The 23,162-nt window shown below is 50.1% G+C and overlaps 1 protein-coding gene across 1 annotated transcript in view; it reads right to left on the bottom strand.

Annotated features, from left to right (window-relative positions):
* RIN3 (Ras and Rab interactor 3) overlaps positions 1-23,162 on the bottom strand; it is a 100,063-nt gene that overhangs the window by 47,102 nt on the left and 29,799 nt on the right. Inside the window, exon 3 of the mRNA XM_039884056.1 lies at positions 15,728-15,845. Within this exon, the coding sequence (XP_039739990.1) occupies positions 15,728-15,845 (118 nt within the window). The remainder of the gene's footprint in view (positions 1-15,727; positions 15,846-23,162) is intronic.

Genomic DNA, 23,162 nt, shown 5'->3' with positions numbered 1-23,162 from the left:
TATTTCATTGTGGTTTTGATCTGCATTTCCCTAATGATTAGGGATGTTGAGCATCTTTTCATGTGCTTATTGGCCATTTGCGTATGTTCTTTGGAAAAATGTCTATTCGGATCCTTTGCCCATTTTTAATTGTATTACTTGTCTTTATGTTGAGTTTTGAGAGTTCTTATTCTTGATATAAGGCCTTTGTCAGATGTGTGATTCAAAAATATTTTCTCCCAGTTTGTAATTTGTCTTTTCATCCTCTTAATATGGTCTTTCAAGCTTTTATTTTAAGGATAAAAAAATGAATGCTGTCCAAGTTTGTCTTCAAAAGAGTAAGCACTCAGCTGGTGTTGTGTAAATGATCCAGTCGGGTTATTTCCAACCTGCTGTAATTAACAGTCAACTCTTATTTGTATTTGGCAGTATCTATTGTTATAATTAATTATGATGGGCCTTTAACCAATTATTACTCTAATCTAGGCCAAAGTCCCCTCTGCAGTCTTATCGACACTATTGATTCCCTTAATAGATAGTTTCGTCCTGGATGGTGTCAAGGTAAACTTCAGACACGCCTGGTTTTAATGACGACAAATTCCCAACGATTGTGGTAAGTGAATTTGGCAAAAGAAAACCTTATATATCATATTCACTCGGAGCAGAGAATGGCAATTGACATGTACCTTCAGTAGGGTCTGGCTGGCCTCCGAGAACAAATAAAAGATGAACATTTATTCACCTAAGTCTGGCACTGGGCTTTGATGAGGAAAAGATCATTACGTGAAAACAGGGAATACACTTTGTCAAGGGCTATTAAGACTGTGAAGCGAACGCTGACTTGAGAAACGCAAACCCAATTCTTCCTGTTAGCAGATGGCCTTGTTAACCCAAGACACTGCCGTTAAACACACTTCCATCGACAACCGGAGTTGTTAATAAATATCCAGTTATGGCCCTGCTTTAAAGGGCTGGGTCAGAATTCCTTTTTAGCCAGGACATTTTCATTATGTAATTACTCATCGACAAAGATTTCCTATTCTCATAGTCTGTAGAAATAAAGGGGCGACGGACATCGAAATTAAGAGGAAGTCTCACAGTTTGAAGGGCGATAGGGAATTCACCCGTGGTCTGGCCATGGGAGTGTTTGGAACTCCTTCCTGAGGGCTAGAGGTTCAAACAACAAGCTCATTCTCTTTCAGTGAGTGGGAATAATGGGAAAAGCATGAATTGATTTTATCTAGGGAAAAACCGTGCATGAAGCGAGGCCTCAATAGGCTTGTTTAAGGAATGAACAGTAAGTCCAAGAAGGACGAGTCTCCAGAAGGAGGCAGAAAGGACCATGTGTTGGCAGGAGAGGTGGAGTCTCAGAGGTGGACTCATTCTCGGGGGGGAAAATGCCATCATACCTGGCTGAGGGGAATTTGGGTGGTTCCATGAAGTGGCCCTACACCAAAGCCTTACGTGACACTGCCGAGTCACCCTTCCCTGAAACCTCTGACCCAGAATGGGTTGGAAGTCCAACTCTAGTGGATTCTGATCCCCTTTCCTAAAAAAAGGCACTAGATGACCAAGCTAGGTCCCTGCCAGGAGAGGCCAGGAGCGCAAACCTTGAGGACAAAAAGCCGATGTGCCAGGGGGCTGGGGAGCAGGAAGGAGGGGCACCCGAAGGCCTACTCTTCCATATGCCCCCCGCCCCCCAGGCCCCCCGGCTCTTGCTTCACTAGGAAGGTCACAGTTGCCTTTTTGCTGGTGAGACCCACTGCTGCCGGTGACACCACGGTTGCCATGGGAACCACACCTGGACATTTTGTGCTGAGATGGAAAAGGGACTGTTTGCTGCTCTCATCGGGCCCAGCCAAAGGCCCAACTTTCTAGAACAGATGAAAACGATTTCCCCTGTTCCCAGCAGTAAAAGTGGGGAGAGCAGGAATTTCTCTGGAGTCCGGGGGACCCCATGGTTCCAGGGCCAGCTCTGGCACCCACTTGCTTTGAGACGATGCTGCCGTGCAGCCGCCTCACCTGTGGAATGGGGGCGCAGCCCCCTGCCTGCCTGGAGGAAGGCACTGCTGGCCTGGCCTTCGGAGTTGCTGATTCCAGCAGACAGCAGAAGCTTCCAGAAGTGAGAAGTACGACCAGGTTGCTGGGCAGCAGGTCCCCTGCGTTCTTTGGGCAGCCTTGCTGCCCAGCCATATAAGGACTAGAGCACGGAGTGGGGCGAGCTCTTGTTCTCGCTCCAGGCAGAGCCCGAACCTGGACAGGCCTGACCAGGGGCAGACTCCTGGTTCCACCTCCGCAAGGCCTGAGAGCCGGGACCTGGCCCAGATCATGCCGTATGCTTAATGGGGTTCACTGCTGTCGCAAGCATTGTCTCTGACCCCCATGTTGGCAGTCACATCTGCAGCTGCTGCCACCACACTGCTCAAGCTGTAATAAATTTTCTTTTTCTTGGCTGGTATGCTTCCATATTTAGCAATGTATAGATGAGGACTACAGAGAGAACTGTCACAATGCAGACAGGACTTTGCCTGGGAACTATTTATAGGTTCAGGTGCCAAAACAGAAGGGGAGACATTAGATGCGTGAACTGCCAAGTGTCAGGGAGACTGAATAAAGCACAAACAGACAGAGAGGTGTTGGGGAGACGGCACACTGAGCAAAGGCCTGTCACTCCCATCTGCCATCCCTACCCCCATGGGGGACCGAATTACCCACAGGGAACAAATTACTAGTCTGGGAAAACAATCCACCTGCTCTTCTGCTCACGTGGCCTCGGCGAGGAGGTGTCTTTGGCTGTACCATTCGTGCAGAAACACTTTGCTCTCCTGGGGAGTAGGAACAGGAAAGGGAAGTGACCCAGGACACCGCCTGATGGTGGGAACAGCCCTGAGAGCTGAGAAAACAACCCGACTTCATCTTCAGGATCTCACAGAGTTTGTCCCATGCCAGAGTTTGGGAACTTTTATCTGAGGTTTAGAAGAACGTGACCACCACTTAGGAGCTGTGAGGCCCAGAGAGGTTAAGTGACTTACCAAGGGTCACAGAGCCAGAAAGTAATGATGCCAGAATGTCACCTTAAGTGAGCCTGACTGCAGCTGGGCAGCTGGTCCTCTAGAGCAGGGGTCCCCAATTCCCCGGGCCGCGGACCGGTACCAGTCTGTGGCCTGTTAGGAACCGGGCCGCACAGCAGGAGGTGAGCAGCAGGCTAGTGAGCGAAGCTTCGTCTGTATTTGCAGCCGCTCCCCAGCGCTAGCATCACTGCCTCAGCTCCACCTCAGATCATCAGGCATTAGAGTCTCATAGGAGCACCAGTCCCTGGTGCCAGAAAAGTTGGGGACCGCTGCTCTAGACCCTGCTGTCCAGTAGAAATATAATGAGAGCCACATGTGCAATTTTAAATTTTCTCAGTCGCATGAGAAAAAGTAAACACAAACAGGTGAAATCAATCTTAATAAAAGATTCTATTTCACCCAATATTATCATCTCAACAAACCATAAATATTAAACATTACTAACAAGACACTTCACGTTCTTCTTTTCACACTGTTTTAAATCTGGTATGTATTTTACACCAACAGCACGTCTTAATTCAGACTCACTACATCGCAAGCGTTCAGTAGCCACGTGTGCCTCGTGGCTGCTGCACTGGACAGCAGAGTCCTAAGTAGTGTTCTCAACCAGGAGCAAGTTTGTCCCCTAGGGCACATCTGGCAGTGCATTGAGACATTTTAGGTTGTCACATCTGGGTGGGGGGCAGGAGGAAGGTGATAGTACTGAGACTCTAGTGAGCAGAGGCCAGGGATGCTGCTAAGTATCCTACCGTGCGCAGGACGGCCCCCACAGCCAAGAATCATCCGGCTCCAGACGTCAAGGGCACAGAGTTTCAGAAACCGTGCAAGGCTCAGCTAGGAGATTCTTCTGCTCCTCAAGACACTGACTAGGTCACTTCGCAGGATTTAGCTGGGGATTGTTCTGGTCCAGAGGGTCCAGAAGCCTTCATCCATGCCTGGTGACTTAGAAGGAACAGCTGGGAAGCTAGACTCAGCTGAGCCCTCTTGGGACTCTCCAGGTGGTCTCTCTGGTATAGTGGTCTCAGAGTCATCAAACTTCTTACATGGCAACTCACGCCTCCCAGAGTCCAAGCAGAAGCTGCCAGTTTTCTTAAAAGGTACACATGGACCTGACATAGTGTCACTTCTGTCTTATTCTATTGGCCAAAGCAGTCCCAGGCTGGCCCAGAGTCAAAGAGAGAGGACACAGCCTTCACCTCTTAATGAGAAAATGTCAAAGAAAATACAGCCATCTTTAACCTGCCACATGATAGTGTTTATCCTAGGGCTGATATGCAGATTAAATGAGTTAATTCATATAAAGTGCTTAAAAAAATGATCGCGATTAGTATCCTACTTCCTTAGGCTCTCACTGTACCCAGCTAAGGTCTGGGCACTGCAAGTTCTGAGTAAATATTTTGCATCATATCTCAATAGAAGAAGAGGCACATGGAGAACATTCTCGGCTGGGCTGCATAGAGGGAGCTTCTTTTGCCAACCCCTGAGCCACATTCTGAGAACTAGGGGTCCACCCAGAATCCAGAGATGGTGCTGTGAAATGGGGTTCTGCGGGAGCCCGGGAGAGACAGCAGAACCAACACAAATCCAACACAGGGTTTACATGAGCCAAGACAAATCCAGCACAGGGTTTACGTGAGCCAAGACAAATCCAACACAGGGTTTACGTGAGACACGGGTCTCCCCGAGCCCGTATGTTACAGATGAGGAAACTGAGCTGGAAAAGGCTCAGGCGCTTGTCCCAGTTCAATCAGGCAATGACAGGCTTCAAATTCAGGTCTGCCGTCTGTTGGCTCTGTCTACTATAGCCACTGCCACTGGCTTTTCCCAAAGAAAGCTATGCGAAATGCTTAACTGTGTCTTCTTAATGACCGACAGGGCTTTGGTCCTTGGGACCCCGAAGCCCGTAAGAAGGAGCTTCTCAGGCTTCTAGAAGGTATCTCATCATCGCAAATGTTATCCATGATCAGCTTACAGTCTCTCTTAACCATGTGATTTCTCTGAGAGTCCATGCTACATCTGTCATACCACTTCTTGATTCCAACTTATTTCCTATTTCTGCAGATACAGCAGCTCCCACCTTTTCTCTGAAGATGCAGCTTTTCATGGAAGAATTATAACAAGTCCATAGCAATACACACATTATATCTACACACACCTGCACACACACACACACACACACACACACACACATCGTGCTTTAGTTTGCAAGATGTTCACATACACGTCGCCTCCCCATGGTTCTGTAAGGCGGGCATTACCGTCCCATCGTAGACGAGGAAGTGGCGTGCTGGTACATGTTTGTCAACAGGCCCTCCAGGGCCAGGAAGCCCCGATTTTGCAGCATTTGCCAGTTTCCATAATGTAAATACTCCCGCCATGCTGATTGGGGGAGAGATGGGCTGGAAAGAGCCGGCTCCAGCATGCCACCAAAACCGCGGCTCAGAGACAAGCCCACTTTCAGACGGTCATCAAGAGACAGAACTGTCAAGAGTCTTGGAACTCAGGTGACCCCGCTGACTCGAGGGACCCCCTCCTCACCACGGCTGTGCTTGCTGAAACCACCTCGTCCCCTTCAGTCCAGCTCTGTTCTTTGCAATGAATAGAAAGCATGTGGGTCTAATCTTAGCTTAGGCCTCGGATTCTGAGGCGAATCCCAGCGTTCTTATGCATACTTGATGACTGTCTGCTCTGCCTCCCTCTTGGTGGCTTCCACCTCCCCTGACTTGGAAAGACACATATATGAGAACCACGGACACAAGCCATGAAACCACCTGGCCCAGGTGAAGGCACTATGGATGCGGAGTCCACAGCCGAATTCAACCCCATTTCCAGTCCTGGGCACAATTTCCTCAGCTGCAACATGGGGGTCCCAGCACCTGCTTGGGGCTGTGGGGACGACGAGAGGAACGGCTTTCATGAAAGCTCACCCCGTGCCTGGTACACAGCGAGTCCTCGATAACTGGGGGCCTATTTCATGGGTAGGGCCTGGTTATTGGGGAACTGGGTCTCACCCGCAGGATGCCTGGGTCAGCATTGGATGGGGAACAATGACTACATTAAAGGAGTATCTCAGCAAGGGAAGTTCCACTGAGGCAAGTTCCTTAAAAATTTCCACTGTGAAAACAAAGGCCAAGACAGCAAAAGCACGTCAAATGTCAAAACGTAGGTAACAAGATAAAAGCAGCACAGACTATTCATTGATTCTTGACAGATAAGGGGAGGCGGACACAAAGAACCACCAAGACATCAGTCCATTTCTACAGAACTTTCCAGAAGGTCTCATCTCTGACTGCTTCCTTAAGTAGTTTGGGCAGAAAGGAGAAGTCAGTGGGACAGGCATAATAATGCGACTTCCCAGGAGGCCAGCTGGGCTGCCCGAACACTGAGCAACCTGCATTTTCCTCAGCCGTGGCAAGAGGCTTGGGACACCTGGGGTCAGGCTAATGAATAGTGCCTTTTCTCTGTGTGGGCCTTTATCCTTCCAAGGCATTTTGTATCCATCTCTTGCCAAGTGAGGTCAAGGGCCCCTTCTCCTAGGAGGGCCAGAGACATTGAGTGACTTGCTAAGGTCACATAGCAAGTTATGGGGGAGCCACGTTAGGAGCCAATTCATCGGCACTCACCCATGGCTTCACACACGCTGACACTGGGCTGAACGCTGCTGTTCTGTCTGCCAGGTAGGGAGCACCTGGGAACTTACAGAGCAAAATAAATCTGAGAGGTGCTCCAGAGGTGCTCAGGGGTAGCAATCGGCTTCCCATTTGATAAAAAAAAAAAAAAAAAACCCAAAGCTGAGTCCCCTAGAAACATCTCCTTAGAAGTCCTGAATGTGGGGATAATCCTCCCAGAGCAAGCTGAGCCTCCGCACAGGGACGTGGGAGCCACAATGCACTTCAGATGCACTTGGCTTTTTTTTTGTTTTTTTTTCACTTTTGCTCCAATCCACTGAACTACCCAAGTGAGCCTTTTTAGAATAGAAACTGGGTTTATCACGACCAAGGGCTTCATAGATGCTGGCTACATATACACATGAGCGGATGAATGCATTGCACGCAGCAGTGTTCAGCTCGCTATTTCTGCCAGGTTTTCGGTATGCTCACAGATGTTTAATTGTCTGTTCCTCATACCAATTTCCTTGGATGCATCATTAACTCCATTTGTGGTGGATGAACGTGAGGCCCAGGAGTCAGACAACTTGCTTTGATTTAGTTCCCAGGGTTCGTTAAGCAGCAGAGCTGAATATGAGGCCAGGTTTTCTAGCTTGATAAGCCCCAGGCTCACGGGAAAGGTGGGCAGGTGGGGAAAGGGGAGATGCAGTTAGCTTTTTGTGAGCTCCTGCCATATGTCATCACTATGATGATGAGCCCATTTTGCAGTCGAGAAAACCAGCGAGGTAGAGGATTGGGAGGCATCGCCAGCACTTCACAGCCGATGAATGCAAAGGAGTGAGATCTGGACCAAGCCACCCTCTCGGTCCTTCCAGACCAGGCTGTCTCTGCTCAAGTGCGAGGTGTTATGAACCAGCTGATCAGTGGCACAGTGTCTGCTGAACTCGTGCTACTTGCCCGGCCCTCTGCTAGGCCATGCGGGCCACAGATATCGTATCAGACACACTCTACCCTTAGAAGCTTCCAGCCAGTGGGGAAAGGAGAGGTGAAAATATGAAGCAGACAACGAAGGATGAGATCTGACAGGCCACGAAGAATGGGGAGACACCCAAGCACAGGTGCAGAGGATGAATGAAGTTGGTGAGTGTAAAGGCGGAGAGAGAAAGGGACCAGGGCAGTTCCAGATGGGGGGGGTGCAGGGATTATCACTCTTCTAGGGGGCCCTCCACACGGTGATGACCTGGGGGAAATTGCCCCAAACAGGCAAGAGCAGGCAAGTGATGCATCATGACATTTCACTGTCCACCTAAGTAGCCTCGTGGAGAAGTCAGAGGGGCTGGGTGGGCAGTGGGCACAGGGAGGATGTAGGCCGTCAGGATGAACCTTAAATAGGCCAGGCGCCCCCTCCTCTGCTATTTCAGGACAAACTAACTCCCACTCTTTTCTGGCTGATGCCTGACAGTCTATCACTGTAACGTCAGACACTGTTAATTTTCCCTCCTATTGAGATGCACGCCCTCACGGTCTAGAGAACCACTTTATGGTGGTGGTAGTCTTTCACATGTGAGTATAAATCTGTTTATCAGCTAGAGAATTAATTTCCAGAGAGCAGGTTTGCATGGAGGGTGGGAGAGGGAGGCAGAAACAGCTGGAAAGGAAGTGAGGAGTCTCACATGCAAACCCTGAGCTAGGATGAGCCACACCTAGTGGTCTCCTGTGACAGGAACCCCAGGAAATACTGGGGCCTGGACCCTGACCCCTCTGTATTACCTCCAAAAGAGAGGGAGCTGTGTGAAGCCTCTGGTTCTCTGAAAACAGCTGAGTTGGACTATTTCCCCTTAGACATGTTTTCTGAAGTTGCAAAGCGCCTGAAGGTGGCAATCACTGCAGACACAGGCCAAGGCCACCCACTCGGGCCTGGTGCTGGCATGACAATCCCCAGCCCCACCCCCACTTCCATGAAATCATTTCCCTATTCTCCCCCTTTCTCTTACCTCTGTGTTCTGGATCTCTCTCCCATCTCCGTCAAAATTTCCTGTGCTCTGTGTCCTCACGGGCAAAACAAACTCCCGGCTCCTGTGTTCACGCTTCCCAAAGACACAATGCCACACCTCTGCCTTCTCGCGAGGCCTCATCCACTGATAGGGCGGCCCCCACCACGGACAGCGGCCTCACTGCTCCCCAGGCCCAGTTCCCGGGCAGCCATCAAGGCTTTCTTTACTTCTGGCAGGTCTCTCGAACCCCTCCCTCTTCTTCCTCTGTCCTGTTTCTGGCACAGTCGACTGCGCCATCCATCACCCACACAGCCGGGCTCTCTCCTAAAGCACCAATCTCACTGGGCCACTTCCTGCTCAAAATCTTTTCATGCCTTCCTATGACCTGCAAACTGAACCCCTAACACCTTGGAGTGGTCGTCAGGGCCCTTTGTGACCTGGCCGAATCCTACTTTCCCAGCCTCATCTTGGATTCTACTTCCAACTACCTGCGCCCGCCCACACTGGCCCGATTTCTCCTTCCTGTCTCTGGGCCTCAGGCAAGCTTCTTGCTCAGCTGAACGGGCCTTGTCTCCATTTTCTCTTTCTCACAGCGATTTCCCATCCTCCTAGACCTAAGGAGGCCTGGCTTGATTTCCCACAGTCGAAAGTAATCAGTTTTTTATTTTTATTTATTTTTTTTGAAAGTAATCGGTTTTAATGCCCCGAAGTGTACACCTGTTCCAGCACTTACGACAGTCTGGCTTGCATTTTTGGTTAAATGCGTACGTGTCTGTCTTCCCCACCGATCCAATGGCAGGGGCCCTGTCTTACAGAGCTGGTCGTACGCGTCTTCCTTCAGAAGCCATTCAGCACCCACACACATACCTTGGAGATGCTGCAGGTTTGGTTTCCCAGGGCATACTAAGGCTATGTTTACACTAGACTGTAGCCTCTTGAGTATGCAACAGCATCATGTCTAAAAAAACAATATATGTACCTTAATTTAAAAAATACGTTATTGCTAAAATACGCTAACCATCATCTAAGCCTTGGAAGACTGGAAAAATGGCGCCAATCGACTCACTTAATGCAGGGTTGCCACAAACCTTCAACTTGTAAAAATAAAATGCAAGATCTGCAAAGCTCAATAAAGTGAAACACCATAAAACGAGGTATGCCTCTATTCAATTGGTAACGAAAACTTTAAAATGTTCGATAAGATGGAGAAAGCTCATTATAAAATATTTAAGTGAAAAAAGGAAGGCTAAAAACTATATGGACCACTATGATTCAAAATCTGTTTATAAAAACAAAGGAATTCACCAAAGTTTGATCATAAATTTCTTAGAGTTAAATTATCCAACGACGTATTTTTTTCTCCTGGGCCAACCCTGATTTTGGAGGTTGACAAGGGAATTACTGAAAACAGAAACAAACTGTGGTAAGTTTTTGGCCAAAACCTCCATGGGTAATACCCAATGTGAGATAAAAAGACATCAACTTCTAAGAGGAGTTCTCAGGAACAAGGCGTTTCAGGAAATGATGGTTTTGAGGTATAAGTTGTGTGTTACACTATGCCCATAGCAAATTATAACCACTCGTGTTTACTGAGTGCTCACCACACTCAGACACTGTGGTGGCTTTTCCACAGAAATGCCTTCATTTCATCCAGGAGACAACACTATGATATTCGAGAGTTACTCCAATTCTGACATCGGTTCCAACGTGCGTGTATGTGTTCCCCGCCCCCACCCCATAAGCAACTCTCTGACACTAGCTGGGGGTGCTCCAATTCAACTCAATTCTGAAATTATCTCCTGGGAGATAGTGTCAGACCCTGCAGGTTAAAGGCTCAGTCCTACAAGGCTGCCCCCCAGCTCTTCAGATGCCAATGGCGGGTCCAGGTGGTCACCTGGACTTGTGACTAAGAGGCTACAGATCGGAGGTTCCAACAGCCCCCTTCTTGGGTTCAATTAATTCGCTAGAGTGGCTCACAGAATTCAGAGGAAGACCTATGAACTGGATCATCAGTTTATTTAAAGGATGTAACTCGGGAACAGCCAGATGGAAGTGACACGTGGGGCAAGGTGAATGGGAAGGGCGCAGAGCTCCCATGCACAGTCTCTGAGTGCTACTCTTCCTGTGTCTCCGTGTGTTCACCAGCCTGGAAGCTCTCTGAACCCCGTCCTTCTGGGTTTTTATGGAGGCTGCATGACATAGGCGTGGCTGATTAAATGTCCATTAGCAATTGCTTCAACCTCCAGTCCCTCTCCCCTCCTAGAGGTCAGTGGGGTGAGACTGAAATTTCCAACCCTCTAATCACATGGTTGGTGCCCCTAGCAACCGGTCCTCATCCTTCAGTGCCATTAACATAAACTCAGGTGTGGTTGAAAGGGGCTTGTTATGAATATCAAGATACCTTTATCTTTCTTATCATTCAGGAAATTCCAAGGGTTTGAGGAGCTCTGTGCCAGGAATGGAACAAAAACCAAACACGATTTCCTATTACAAACTTGGTCCTTCCCGCATACCAGGCAATACTATCCCTCGTCTCTACAAGTATTCACTCATCCATCCTCCAACAGCTTTGTTGCAGATGAGGAAACTGAAGCACAGAGAAGTTAAGTAACTTGTCTGATGTCACGAGGTGACAGAGACAGATAAAGATCTAGAACTGTCTGCCTTTCCAAAGCTTATGCTCTCAAAAGAGGTTTGCATTGACGAGAGTGCCAAAGTCACCACGAGGTGATGCTGCTCACTCCATCCCCCATAAAAGATCAAAAGCTGCCTCTCCATACAAGCCCTGACTTGAATGATAATCATTCCTTACCTTTTTCTGGACTGAACACATTTTGGTCCACATGCAGGGTAAATCTCACTCTAGGATAATGGGTCAGTTGGTGAAAAGGTCGCACTCAAGGGCACTGATGCAAACTTCCCCTGTGGACCGCACGGGCATTCTGGGTGATGCTCTGAACCGCCCATACATACAGATCTCCACTCCCAGGAGGACTCATCTAGAATTTCCCCCTCCTTGCTTTAAAAGGTCCCCCTGGTCAGTGGTGATCGCCATCATCACCAACCAGTACGATGTTCACCGAACGTGCCCATGAGGTGGGCTCCATTCTCAAGTACAAGTGTATCCATCAGCTTCAACTTCTGGGCCTAAACCCACAGGCGTGAGAGTGGGAGATGCACTCAGGGCAAGAAGAAGATGTCCTAATTGAGACAGACAGACCAGCCTTTCCCAAGCCAGGGTCATCCCGGGTCGTAGGGAACAAGCAGGGGATGAAGCGGGGCTGCCCTGGAAACTAGGGGCCAGTGGCTCAGACTGAGTGCCCAGCAGTCACTTCCTGTAGGGGCCAGACCACACCATCAGCCGCTGTCTCTTAGTTCCTGTTCTAGAGACAAGGCCAACTGTGTGTGTGTGTTTTAGCATCCGGCAGAATATGTCATTGTCACTGTCTTGAGGGTACAGATTAATGAAAAAGTAGCTAGTGTCCCCTGGCCGGGTGGTTAATTTGAACCATAAAGGGGCAGGACTGCAGCCCAGAAGCTGGCTTAGCCTCTACTTATCTTGTGTCCTGCTCCTTTGTGCTTCAATGTCTCTTCCGCTGGTTCTCTGCCCTTCCACTCCCCACCCCCATACCTAGCCTCTGAGGGTCCCTGCTGAGGCTGAGTGGTGACCCAGACACTCATTGCAAAGCCTTCTTATCACCCGAGTGCAGCTCAGAGAGAGGGCGGGCATGCAGCAGATGGTAACACTTGTTCAAAATCGTCGCTACCTCTCCCTGCTGGTCATACGCCGGCAGGAGGATAATACTTCCCATTCCACTGGTATCTGGCCTGGCCATCTGACCTGTTTTGGCCAAGGAGATGTGAGTGGATGTGAGACCTGCCCCCTCTGAGGCTTTGAGAGCCATCGTGGAATTCTGCCATCTCTTTCCTTCCCCTCCACCCCCAAATGGGTGCCGCTCTTTCAGCCTGGATTGCAGAGTAAAGATGTTCTTATAAAGAACCTCAGCTGACAGGTAACGTGAATGAAAAATACACTCACGTCATTTTGTGTGCAGTGCCGTGTGTGCACGCATGGTCTGCGTGCAAGCCACTGTAGGTTAGGATTGTTTGTTATTGTGGCATAACCAGTCCGAGCTGACCGGTTGGGGGTTTTCCAAGAAACTCTGAACAAGAAACTGGAGAACAGCCCAAGCACACTGACGCATAGCGCTGGTCCAGGTGAGACTTTCTTGTTCAAAACAGAGTGGGGCCAAAGATGAGGCTGACCACCCAGTTTTGGGGGATCCCCTTGTCTCCTTCCTTGGCTTCAGCCCTGTGTGGGGAACCCCAACAAAAGGCCCCAGTTCCAGGCCCTGGGCCTTTCCCTTGCCCACTTCCTTCTCAGGCCGCCTCCCGCTGCAGCCACCATAGCCACAGGAGGACCCAGGAGGTTGGTGGCTCCCTCTTCCCATGAGAAACAGGCCCATGTGCTCGGCTGGGATTTACCCAGGACCTCGGCACCATGTGTGTAGGCTTAGTCTACTCCCCGTTTTGGCTTAATCCTGCAGGAGGGTTAACAACAAAAACAACAACAAACACTATTCTAACATCCTATTATGCCCTGAGTACTGTCCTAAGCACTTTATTAATTTTTTAGTTTCAATATCTAATTGGCTTTATTGAGCCATTCATGAATTGGGCAGCATCCCATCCAGCACGTGAAGAGGGGCTCCCTGTCCTAAGCACGTTAGACACGCTAACTCCTTCCAGCGCCCTCTGAGGGAGGCACCGTTATCACCCTCGTTGCAGGGGCCCGGTGCCCAAGGTCATATGACCGAGTTCTAGACACTGGAATGCGAGCGCAGGCCTTGGCGAGACCTGCCCGCGAGCCCCCTCCTCGTTCTTTCCCCTTCCAGCACGTTGGCCTGAGTGTCAACCATAGGAAACTGGAAGCTGCTAGTTCAAAGTGGCAGAGCCTCCATCAATCAGCCAGGGGCCCTGAAGGAGCCTTCCCCAGTGACCTGGAATCTCACACGTGAGTGGGAAAGTAGCCTCCTCTGGGTTTAAGCCATTACGCTTTTTGTGGCTGATCCCGCTTCTCTGTTCTCCATAGTCCGACTCTCCGTTTGACAGTCACCCTATGTTGTTTCCTTGTTTCCCGCCTCCTCCCTCCCCTGGAATGTAAGCCCTGAGAGTCAGGGACTGTGTTTTGATCCTGCTGTGTCCCCGGCGGTGGAACAGCACCTGACACAGAGCAGATACTTAATAACCGTCTGTCGAATACAGAAGCGTGTGAATCGTGTTTTACTCATTCTTCCTGAGCCCGGGTCTCTATAGAAAGGCCCCTTTACGGCGAGAGCAGAAACCTGTCTTTGCTTTCACTTTCTCCTGTACCTCCTGAGCTAGAAAATTAGCCTTTAATTGAACTAATACACTAACCCTTCAGGACCCAGCCTGTGTTCCCTCCCCTTTGACACCCTCCCGGAATCCCATGATGATCTGTGAGGAATAGAGTGAAGAAATAAAATGCAGTCACCTAGTCAAGCTGCTAAATTACTAAAACCAGGTAGGTTGAGGCCTGAGGAAATGATTCTATTCTTGTTCTAACTCGCCTGGGAACTCAAACGTCTGAACTTTCTGGTTCTGCGTCAACACCTGGATATGCATCTGCACATATACCAGACCTCCAGATAACCTTCTGATTACCCCGAGAAGGACTCACGTATCCAGACCACCTGACATCCACTGACATCCATTATCCCGACCACGGGATGTGATCAGACTTCCAGACCACTGACATCTGACCGATAACTGTCCTGGATCAGTCCTAGGGCCAAGAATGCAGGACTGATGATTCTCAAGAATGTGCTTTATAATATAACAACTCAAGTTTTCTTTCTTCTTGGGAACACACCTGGGTTTTTGCCCAGCTGTGTTTCCAGTCTGTAGATTTTATGACTCTTGAATAAATCCTTATCATTTATTTCTAGCCAAAGTCTCCAGACTCTTTTTGAGTTGATTTCACATCTGCATCTTCTGTGCCCCTTGGCCCAGGGTCCCTTTGACGTCACACCTGTCACACTGCACAGCAGGTGTTGATGTGTGTTTCTCCCACCACCATGTCTTCCACCTTCCAATTAGACTGGGAGGCCCTTGAGCCCAGACTCTGCCTTACTCATCTTTGTACTTTCTCAGTGTCAGGTATAAGTATCACTTAAGAAACAAGTATTCTAAATAATTAATAAATATTTTAAAAACATGTAATATTTAATTATGTAAATATAAATTATATAACATATAATTATGTAAATATATTTATATCATATACATATAGTACTTAATAAAAATCTTCTATTCTTTGACTGTTATTACCATGCTGCTGACCAAGAGTAGAAAGCTTACCACGTGCCCTAGATCCATCTATAAGGGACCTAAGTGCCTAGCTAGAATAGTCTTCAGATTCTTCTAACACCTGGCATGGCCCATGGGGGTGGCGAGCCCAAGCCCTTTCACTGCGTATCAGTACAAACCCGCCCTTGATTTGGGGCGGGGGGCCCAAACACTTTTCCCACTGAAGTGCAGGCCCGCTCCTGGCAGCCCTATACAGACACAGGCTTTGTGTCTATCAAAAGGCTTGCCCATTTGACCCTCACAAAGGGCATACAGGCAGGAAGCAACTGCTATGTCCATTTGACAGATGGGAAACCAGACGGTCAGAGAGGTTAAGTGACTTGTCCCACGTCATGGTTTCAGTGTGTGCTGAGCTGCCACTAGGATCCAGGGGCCCGGACATTTCCTCTCCATTTCTTCCCTCTCTCCAGCCCGAGCCAACCGGAAGGAACTTCACAGCAGCCACGAGGAAGCAAAGCCAACAAGCAGTGGCATGGGTGAGCGGAAACTCATACCAACTCCACGTGATAAACCCGGTTCAAAACAAACCTGGTCAAAACCGCTTCGGCACACTGAGAGCTTTCCCCCTTCTTCTAATTTTAAACCCCTCCAGCCTGACAGGCGTGTCTGTGGTTAGGGGTGTAGCATCTGCTGCTGCTGCTGCTGCTGTGGGGTCGGAGGCCAGAGCAGAAAGACGAGCACTTACTTGACTTTTCTTCTTTGATGGCGTACTGGAGCACTTTGGGCGAGCTCTCCTTCGGGGAAGGGAAGTGGACACAGAGCACCAGGTGCTTCAAGCTGCCATCTCGGCGGACGAGGAATGTCTGCAACAGAAGCCGGTGGGGACTCTATGAATCGAAGATTTGGGTGGAGGTGAGAAGGACAGCGGCGAGATGAGAAGTCATCTGGAATGTTCCAGAAACAAAGAGGCAGGGTGGGCAATGTAGCACCCCTCAGGAGAACTGGGGAGTCTGCCCCAAGAGCCAGTTGTCACCTGGCCCAAGTCCCCTGGCTCCTGAGACTCCATTTGTCATTTTCCCATGGAAGGGGTTCAACTAATTCGACGTTTCCCAAAGAATTCTGAGCTGTAGGCAAGGGGCATTTAAAATGCAGACTCCTGTGTCCCACCTCCGAGATGCCGGCTCGGCGGGGGCATCCGGAATCAGCCGATACGGGCGGTGGTCCAGGGTCCACGCTCAGAAAAGCTCTAATGATTGAGAATCAGGCTGAACTTCAACTCACACCCCACGTACGCTCTGAGGGAGGCTGATGGAAACAGTCACAGATTAGTCAATTCACACTCTTTTTTTCCCCCCGCAGAAATAAAAATAGCCTAATAATCAATATAGAGCTTTCTCTGTAACAGGAATGAACACTTTGCATATATTCACTTGTTCCATCCTCTCGATAACCCTCTGACGTGTTTTGTTGTTATCCCCACTTGACAGATGAAGAAACGGAGGCACTCTCGGACCCTAACGTTATCCCTCTCCTTGGGCCGGTGTGACGACTGAGTAAATACCGGAGTGGGCTTGGCCCCCAGGACAGCTGTACGGGGCAGAGCTGGCATTCGGCCCCAGATGCCGGTGTCCATGCTTGAGATGTCCACCCCACTCAGCCCTCCCTGCACACAGTCCCTTCCGGTGGGGGACTCTAGTCTGCTAAAATGAGGTCTCTGGACCTCCAGGAGGCCCAGAGACCTCATTTTAGCAGACTAGTGCACCGGGGCTGGCGTCCTTACAGCCCCGACTCCTACTTCTGCCCTGTCGGTGGTTCAGCTCAGGGAGGGGGGCTGTGACTCCACAGTTTTCATGCCCACGGTGGCCCCCCAGGGGAAGCGCACTTCCCTCAGCCACCCTGGGGGCGAGGGGACCCTGCTTCCTTTCAAACTCTAGGGTTTTAAAACTTCCTTTGATACTCTCCCCTGGCCCCACCCTAGCTCATCCCTCCTTCCGGGTGATGACGGACACCTTCTGGAATCTCTACAGCTTCCCCTGGGGGAGGGGGAGGTGGTGTCCCTCGGCCAGGGCAAGGTCACCACTCCTTCCTTTCCTGAGAGAGGACTTGGTCACAGTGTCTCCTTGCCCTTGGCCTGGAGTCTAAGCTTCTCCCACTCAGGCCCCAAGCACCTGGAATGGAGTTTGGCAACCCAGGAGCCTGGCCAAAGCTGCTGAGGCTTTGAAGGGTGAGTGGAGGGTCACTGGGACATCCCTGAGGACATGGCCCCAGATGTGAGAGGCTCTGGGGAAGCACCGAGCTGGCCCTTCCTCCTCTCCCCACTGAGGCACACTATTCTACCGCTCCTCGGTGATGCTCCAAATTCTCTGCCATTGTTATTATTATTATTATTTTTTATCATATTGCTTCATTATTAGGATTGTTCATACAACGTTATCACCACTGTTAACGAAATATTATAATACCGTTATTATTGATATTAACAGTTAACACATATTGCTTCCCTAGTCTGCCCCAAGCCCTAACACCAGTTCCTTAGATTCCAACATAATTCTCTTATTAAAGCTATGGGGGTGCTACTGTTATTCCCATTTTACAGAGGGGGAAACTGAGGTAGAGAGAGTAAGTAATGCCTAAGACCACAGGGTTATTAAAGGCTGGTGCTAGGATTTGAACTCAGGCCCTTTGACCCTAGATCCTGAGCACTCAACAAACAACCCGTCCACCAGGCCCACAGAGGGCGGGACCCTTGGCTTAAGGCTTTGCTCTCCGTGACAGTGCCTGTCCCCCTGGGAGCAGTGACACAGCGAATCCATTAGTCACTGAACCTCAGTGAACCATGGTCGGAAATGAGTTTACCAGCACCGCCCCTGGACCTCGGCAGGGTGGAGAAAGCATGAGAACCTGGAGTGGACAGGGGAGGGTGGGCGGGGGGCTTCTGGAGGCCGAAACGAGAGGCAGGTGGGATGTTGCCTGCACAGGTGCCCAGCCTGGAAGAGGGCCCTCCCCAGGGGACCTCGCTCAGAGGCCAGACCTGGGCTCCCAGCACAGCCTGGCCCTGCTTTAAACCGCAACATCCCTGAACTGATGCAGGCACCCGAACCTGAACTGGCCCCAGTAACGCACTGTCTTTCAAAAAAATAGGTCACTTTGCCTCTTCTTCAGAGGTCCAAGGCCTAGCTACCTCCTGCCCACCAAAACGGTGAGAACCAGCAGTGTGTGAGGGAGTGTGTATATGTGTGTGTGTGTGTGTGTGTGAGAGAGAGAGAGTGTGTGTTTGTATGTGCGAATGAGTGTGTCTGTGATGTAAAAATATCTATCTCCTTTGTCTCTCTTTCCTGGCAGAGCTTCAAAACTCCTGGAATTTCCTGAGTTTAAGCTAACAGGTGGGCCCTTGCAGAGGTGGGGGTGGGAGTGGGGGGTGGGGCTGGCCACAGAAAGGCCATCATGTGATTAGAGGGCTGGAATTTGCAGGCCCACCCCTGACCTCCTGGGAGAGGAGAGGAACTGGGGAAGGAATCACTGATTTAATGACATTTAAATGACACCAATTTAATCGCTCATTTAATCACTTGTGCCTAGAAATGAAACATGATGAGACCTCTGGGCACCGAGGCTCAGTGGAGGCCCTGGTTGGTGAACATGTGGGTGATGTGTGGGGTTCCACCAGGAGAGGATGTGGAAGTGTACACCGCCCACCCCTAGGCCTCACCCCTAAATGTCTTTCATTCAGCTGCTCTCAAGTTGCATCCTTTATCATAAACCAGTCATCATAAGTATAGTATTTTCAGTGAGTTCTCTGGGTCATTCTAGCGAATTATCAAACCTGAAGGGGCGTCGTGCTTGTAGCCAAGTCAGATAGAAGTGTGGGTATAGCCTGGGGACCCCGCTTGTGTCTGGCACCTGCGGTTAGGGCAGTCTTGTTGGGGACCTTGTCCTTTAACCTATGGGGTCTGTGCTCACTCTGTGTAGTCAGTGTCAGCTTTGATTGAATTGAGAACATCCAGTTGGTGTCGGAGAGTTGTCGGAAGCATAGTGAGTGAGTGAGTGTGTGTGTAAGCATGTGAGTATGTGTGAGTGTGTGGTAGTGAACTCTGGGCTGTCCCCAGGGCCTCCATACTGAAGCAAGGCATGGGGAGGGAGGCCTGAGCCAGAGCCAGTAGTGTCCCTGGGAAGGCTGACAGCAAACTCGGACCCTTGACCCGGACCCAGAGTAGAGCTGAGGCTGGCTCCCTCCCTCCTGAAACCAAACTGGGGGTTTCTGCTTTGTAGGGAAAGTGCTCCCTTTATACATGTGGTGTACGTGTCGGGGGGGCACCTGCGCAGGTCACTTGTTCAGAAGCAGATACACATGGCCGAGCTGCTCTGCCTCATCCTGGAGTGTGAGGAATGGCACAGGAAGGAAGGCAGTGCTTTCAAACTGTGTATCATGACCCATTGGTGCAAATACCACCAACTATTTTTTTTTTTCCAAAATAAAATTTAAGTATAAAATAGAAAATAATAAGGATGTCTATAATAAGAATAGACTTTTTTTCGGGGAGAGAGAGAGAGAGAGAGAAACCCATGGAGGGCCAGGCCACAGCACAAGATGTATCTCTCACTCTGACAGTGGCTTTCTTCCTTGAATATATGGTCTGCCCACTGAACTCTCCCAAACGTGACTACAAGAACAAATCACGGTTGTCATCCTCAGCAACCTCCCTCGATGCCACCCTGCCATCTAATTGACTCGTAACTTTCTGGATTTCTTCACTATGCTGAGACATCAACCCTGTTCTCTGCCTTCATGTTCCACAGAGAGAAAGAAAGAAGACCAGAGCCCTCGGACAGGACTCCCAGCTGAGGAGAGTCACGATCTGTCACAATCTGTATGTCTTCTCAGGCTCCCGGAGGGCCCTGAGCAGCCAGTGATGAGCTCTGTGGCCCTGGGTAATTCCGTGGCTTCCCTGAGCCTCAGTGCTCTGATCTGTAAATGGGATAACAACACGTAGGATCACCCAGCAGAAACAAGACATGAAACCAAAGCCCTGCCCCTCAATACTGGAAGAGGGACTTGAGATATTTGAGCGTAGGGAAGCATCCACGGGATGAGTGGGTCTCTGCAGATGCTAAGGATTCATTCTTCATTTGTCCCCTCCGCCCTCCACCCATCAGCTCACAGCTGGTTTTTGTTCTTTGATCTCCCAGTGTCAGGCTCCATCTAGAACTGGAGATCAGTTTACTACACGCGCTTTTGTGGAAAAGAATCAGGAGGGATTTTTCCTTGACAGAGTGGTTCAGCTGACAGTAAGGAGCCACAAAATCAAAGAGTGGCTGCCGGCTGCGCTCTGGCCCAGGCACCTGACATGGGCATCACCCTCGCTGCTACACTGTTCTCTCTGATGGATGAAGGAAGGCTCGGGGCACAGGGGGGGTCAGACGCAAGGCCAAGCTGATGGGAAGTGCAGAAGCAGGAGGCAGCCCCGGGAGTCGGCGTGAGCATCTTGTTCATCTCCTGGCGTCGTGTCTGTGTCATCTGCTCATTGGATGGCGAGGTGTGGATGGGGGCGGAAAGCCCCCCAAGCTGAATTCTGACGAGTCCCCAGTTCTGAACGCGCAACATCTCCCCCATTCACTATGACCACAAAGGCCCATGTAGCACTTTCTCTGCCATGGCCAAGTCTTGGGGCTCTTATCCAATAAGCCAGGATAAGGCACTGGGGGTAGAAGGTGCAGAGGTGGCAGAGGTTGTTAGTGAGGGTGGGGAGGAAGGCTAGAGGAGTCCTCTGACCCTTCCTGCCCACATGCTGGGAGGGTAGGTGCCTGCTATGGGCAGAACCCCGGTCAGCAGTCTACTTCGGCCACTATCCTTCAGAATAAGATGGCCTGTTCTGCCTTCCCTCTCGAGAGATTAGCCGCTCAGTTTGTCACATGGTCCCTTTTAGGAAGTACTCACAGGCAGCACCTCAAAAACTGTCTCTGTGCAGCAAACTGCAGAGATTGAGGCAGGTAGTGACTCCTGCAAAGCATTCTGGGTCATGGCGAATCTCTGTGCTTAAACCCTGCACAGTACAGCCGAGGTCAGTGCTGGGAGGAAGACCATCTGTGTGAGCTGTCTTTCCCCTCCCCCCCTACCCTCACCGGGTGTTCATTGGTTATCTTCCAAGGAGATGCTTCCCATAATAGTTGTGGCAGGTGAGTGCACGAAGCCTAAAGCATTGGGTGGGCCACCCAGAACTCCTTCTCCAACACCCTTGAGGGTTCCATACCCCAAGGGTGCGAATTCTCCGAGCCTCCCCTTGCTTCTCTTTCTGTCGCCTGAGCTAGCTTTTTAGAGATGGAGTGGGACTCACATCCCGGCTCTGCCGCTTACTAGCTGTGGCTCCAGGGGAGAGTTACTTTTACTTCTCTTGGTCTCGATATCCTCACCTGAGCATGAGAATAGTCATATCTGCCCTTCAGAGTTGCTGTGAGAATTGCTGACCATGTATATAAAATGCCTGGCACAGAGTATGCACTTAACTAATAATGTTTATTATTACAGACTGCTAGCATTTACTGAGCACTAAACCACATGCTAAGATTTTATATGCATAATCTCGCGATCGACAAACGATAATTATTAATAAGATCATTATTGTGGATCTGTATTCAAACGAAGAGATAGGAAAAAAGGACTCAAAGACCATTTGCTATATGGTAGGTTAAAAATGGCCACAAACCCTTGGCAGCATTTCCTACTCAAAGGTAGAGTCTACTTCCCCACCCCGGGAAGGGCGGCCCTGAGACTCGCTTTGACCAAAAGAATGCAGCAGGAGTGACATTGGGGAGTTCTGGGCCCAGGCCTTAAGAGGCACGCCAACATCCATGCTGGCCCTTTAGGGCCATAGCTCTCATGTGAAGACGCCTGAGCAAGCCTGCTGGAGTCGGATGGCCTGGCCAACAGCTGGCACCAAACGCCAGACACGTCGGTGAGGCCATCTCAGGCCAGCCAGCTCTAGTCACGCTGCCAGATCATTGCAGCTATGTGACTGACCCTCGGAGAGACCAGCAGAAGACATCGCTCAGCAGAATGCCGCCCAAATTGCTGACCTCCAGAATCGTGAGCAAATCAAATGGTGACTGCTCGAAGCCACTGAATCGTGAAGTGGTTTGTTATGTGACAGTAGGTAATGGCATAGCCATGGGATATATGAATATGAGGCCTCATCCTTTGGGTACCCCCTCCTCCCTTCCTTCTATGAGGTACTGCTGAGGGGCCCCCAGAGCTTGGGGGATGGGGTTCAAAGCCAGTGATGTGCCCAGCTCCTCACTCCATCCAAAGAAAGACCCAGATACAAAAAGACCTTCTGCGGTCACGTCGCTTGTTAGCGGCTGAGCCGGGACAAGCGTGCAAAGCCAAGGACCTTCAGGCCAGGGTTGTGACCATTGCAGTACCTGTCTTCCAACCCAATCAAACCACAAGTGTCAACTAAGCACGTGCCATATGCCAGCCACCAGGTGGAGGTTTTAGATCCCTCGCAGCCACTCCTCCCTGGGATTTGGACTAGTTTATCCTCTGTGCAGGGGAGAAAACAGTGGGGGAGGGGAAGATCCAGAATGCTGGGCCCTGGGGCCTTTCCTTTTAAGACGTTAGCCTGCAGGCTCTGGAGCCGGACTTTGAGTTCAGTCCTTAGCTGCCTAGCTGTGGGGCCTCTCTGGGACTGCTGCTTCCTCTGCAAAATGGGATCATAATAGCTCCCGCCTGTGATAGTCACTAAGAGTTAGCTCCCCAAGAACCAGTCCCCTCCCTTTCCTTACTAACTGACCCCAGTTCTGACCTGGGAACATTGTTCCCTGCCTCAGGAGATGAATCATGTTTGATCAAAGCCGATCACAGTTATTCTGCTCCCCGCGCCATTCGCCCCCATTCCCAGCCTGCCTCACTGTTAGGGGTGGCCAAGAAGCCATCTAGAAAAACATTTGTTCCCTGACAAAAAGGCTGAGCCTAGGAGAAGAAAGCTTTTTGTCTCTGACCTCTTGCCTTTGAATGGATGAGATGGCTGGAGCAGCAGCTGCCATTTTGTTACCATGAGGTGACAAACCTAAGGACAAAAAGCCAACACCTTGAAGACGGGGCAAAAGACCTGGGTCCTGAAAACATCACTGAGCTGCCAAATTAGCTCTGGGCCCCAACCTCCAGATTCCTCACTGGGTAAACA

The sequence above is a fragment of the Pteropus medius genome, unplaced genomic scaffold, assembly GCF_902729225.1.
Source record: "Pteropus medius unplaced genomic scaffold, Ma_sr-lr_union100, whole genome shotgun sequence".
Taxonomy (NCBI): Eukaryota; Metazoa; Chordata; class Mammalia; order Chiroptera; family Pteropodidae; genus Pteropus; species Pteropus medius.
Note: the sequence above shows the minus strand (reverse complement) of the source record. Positions and strands in the feature narration are given on the sequence as shown.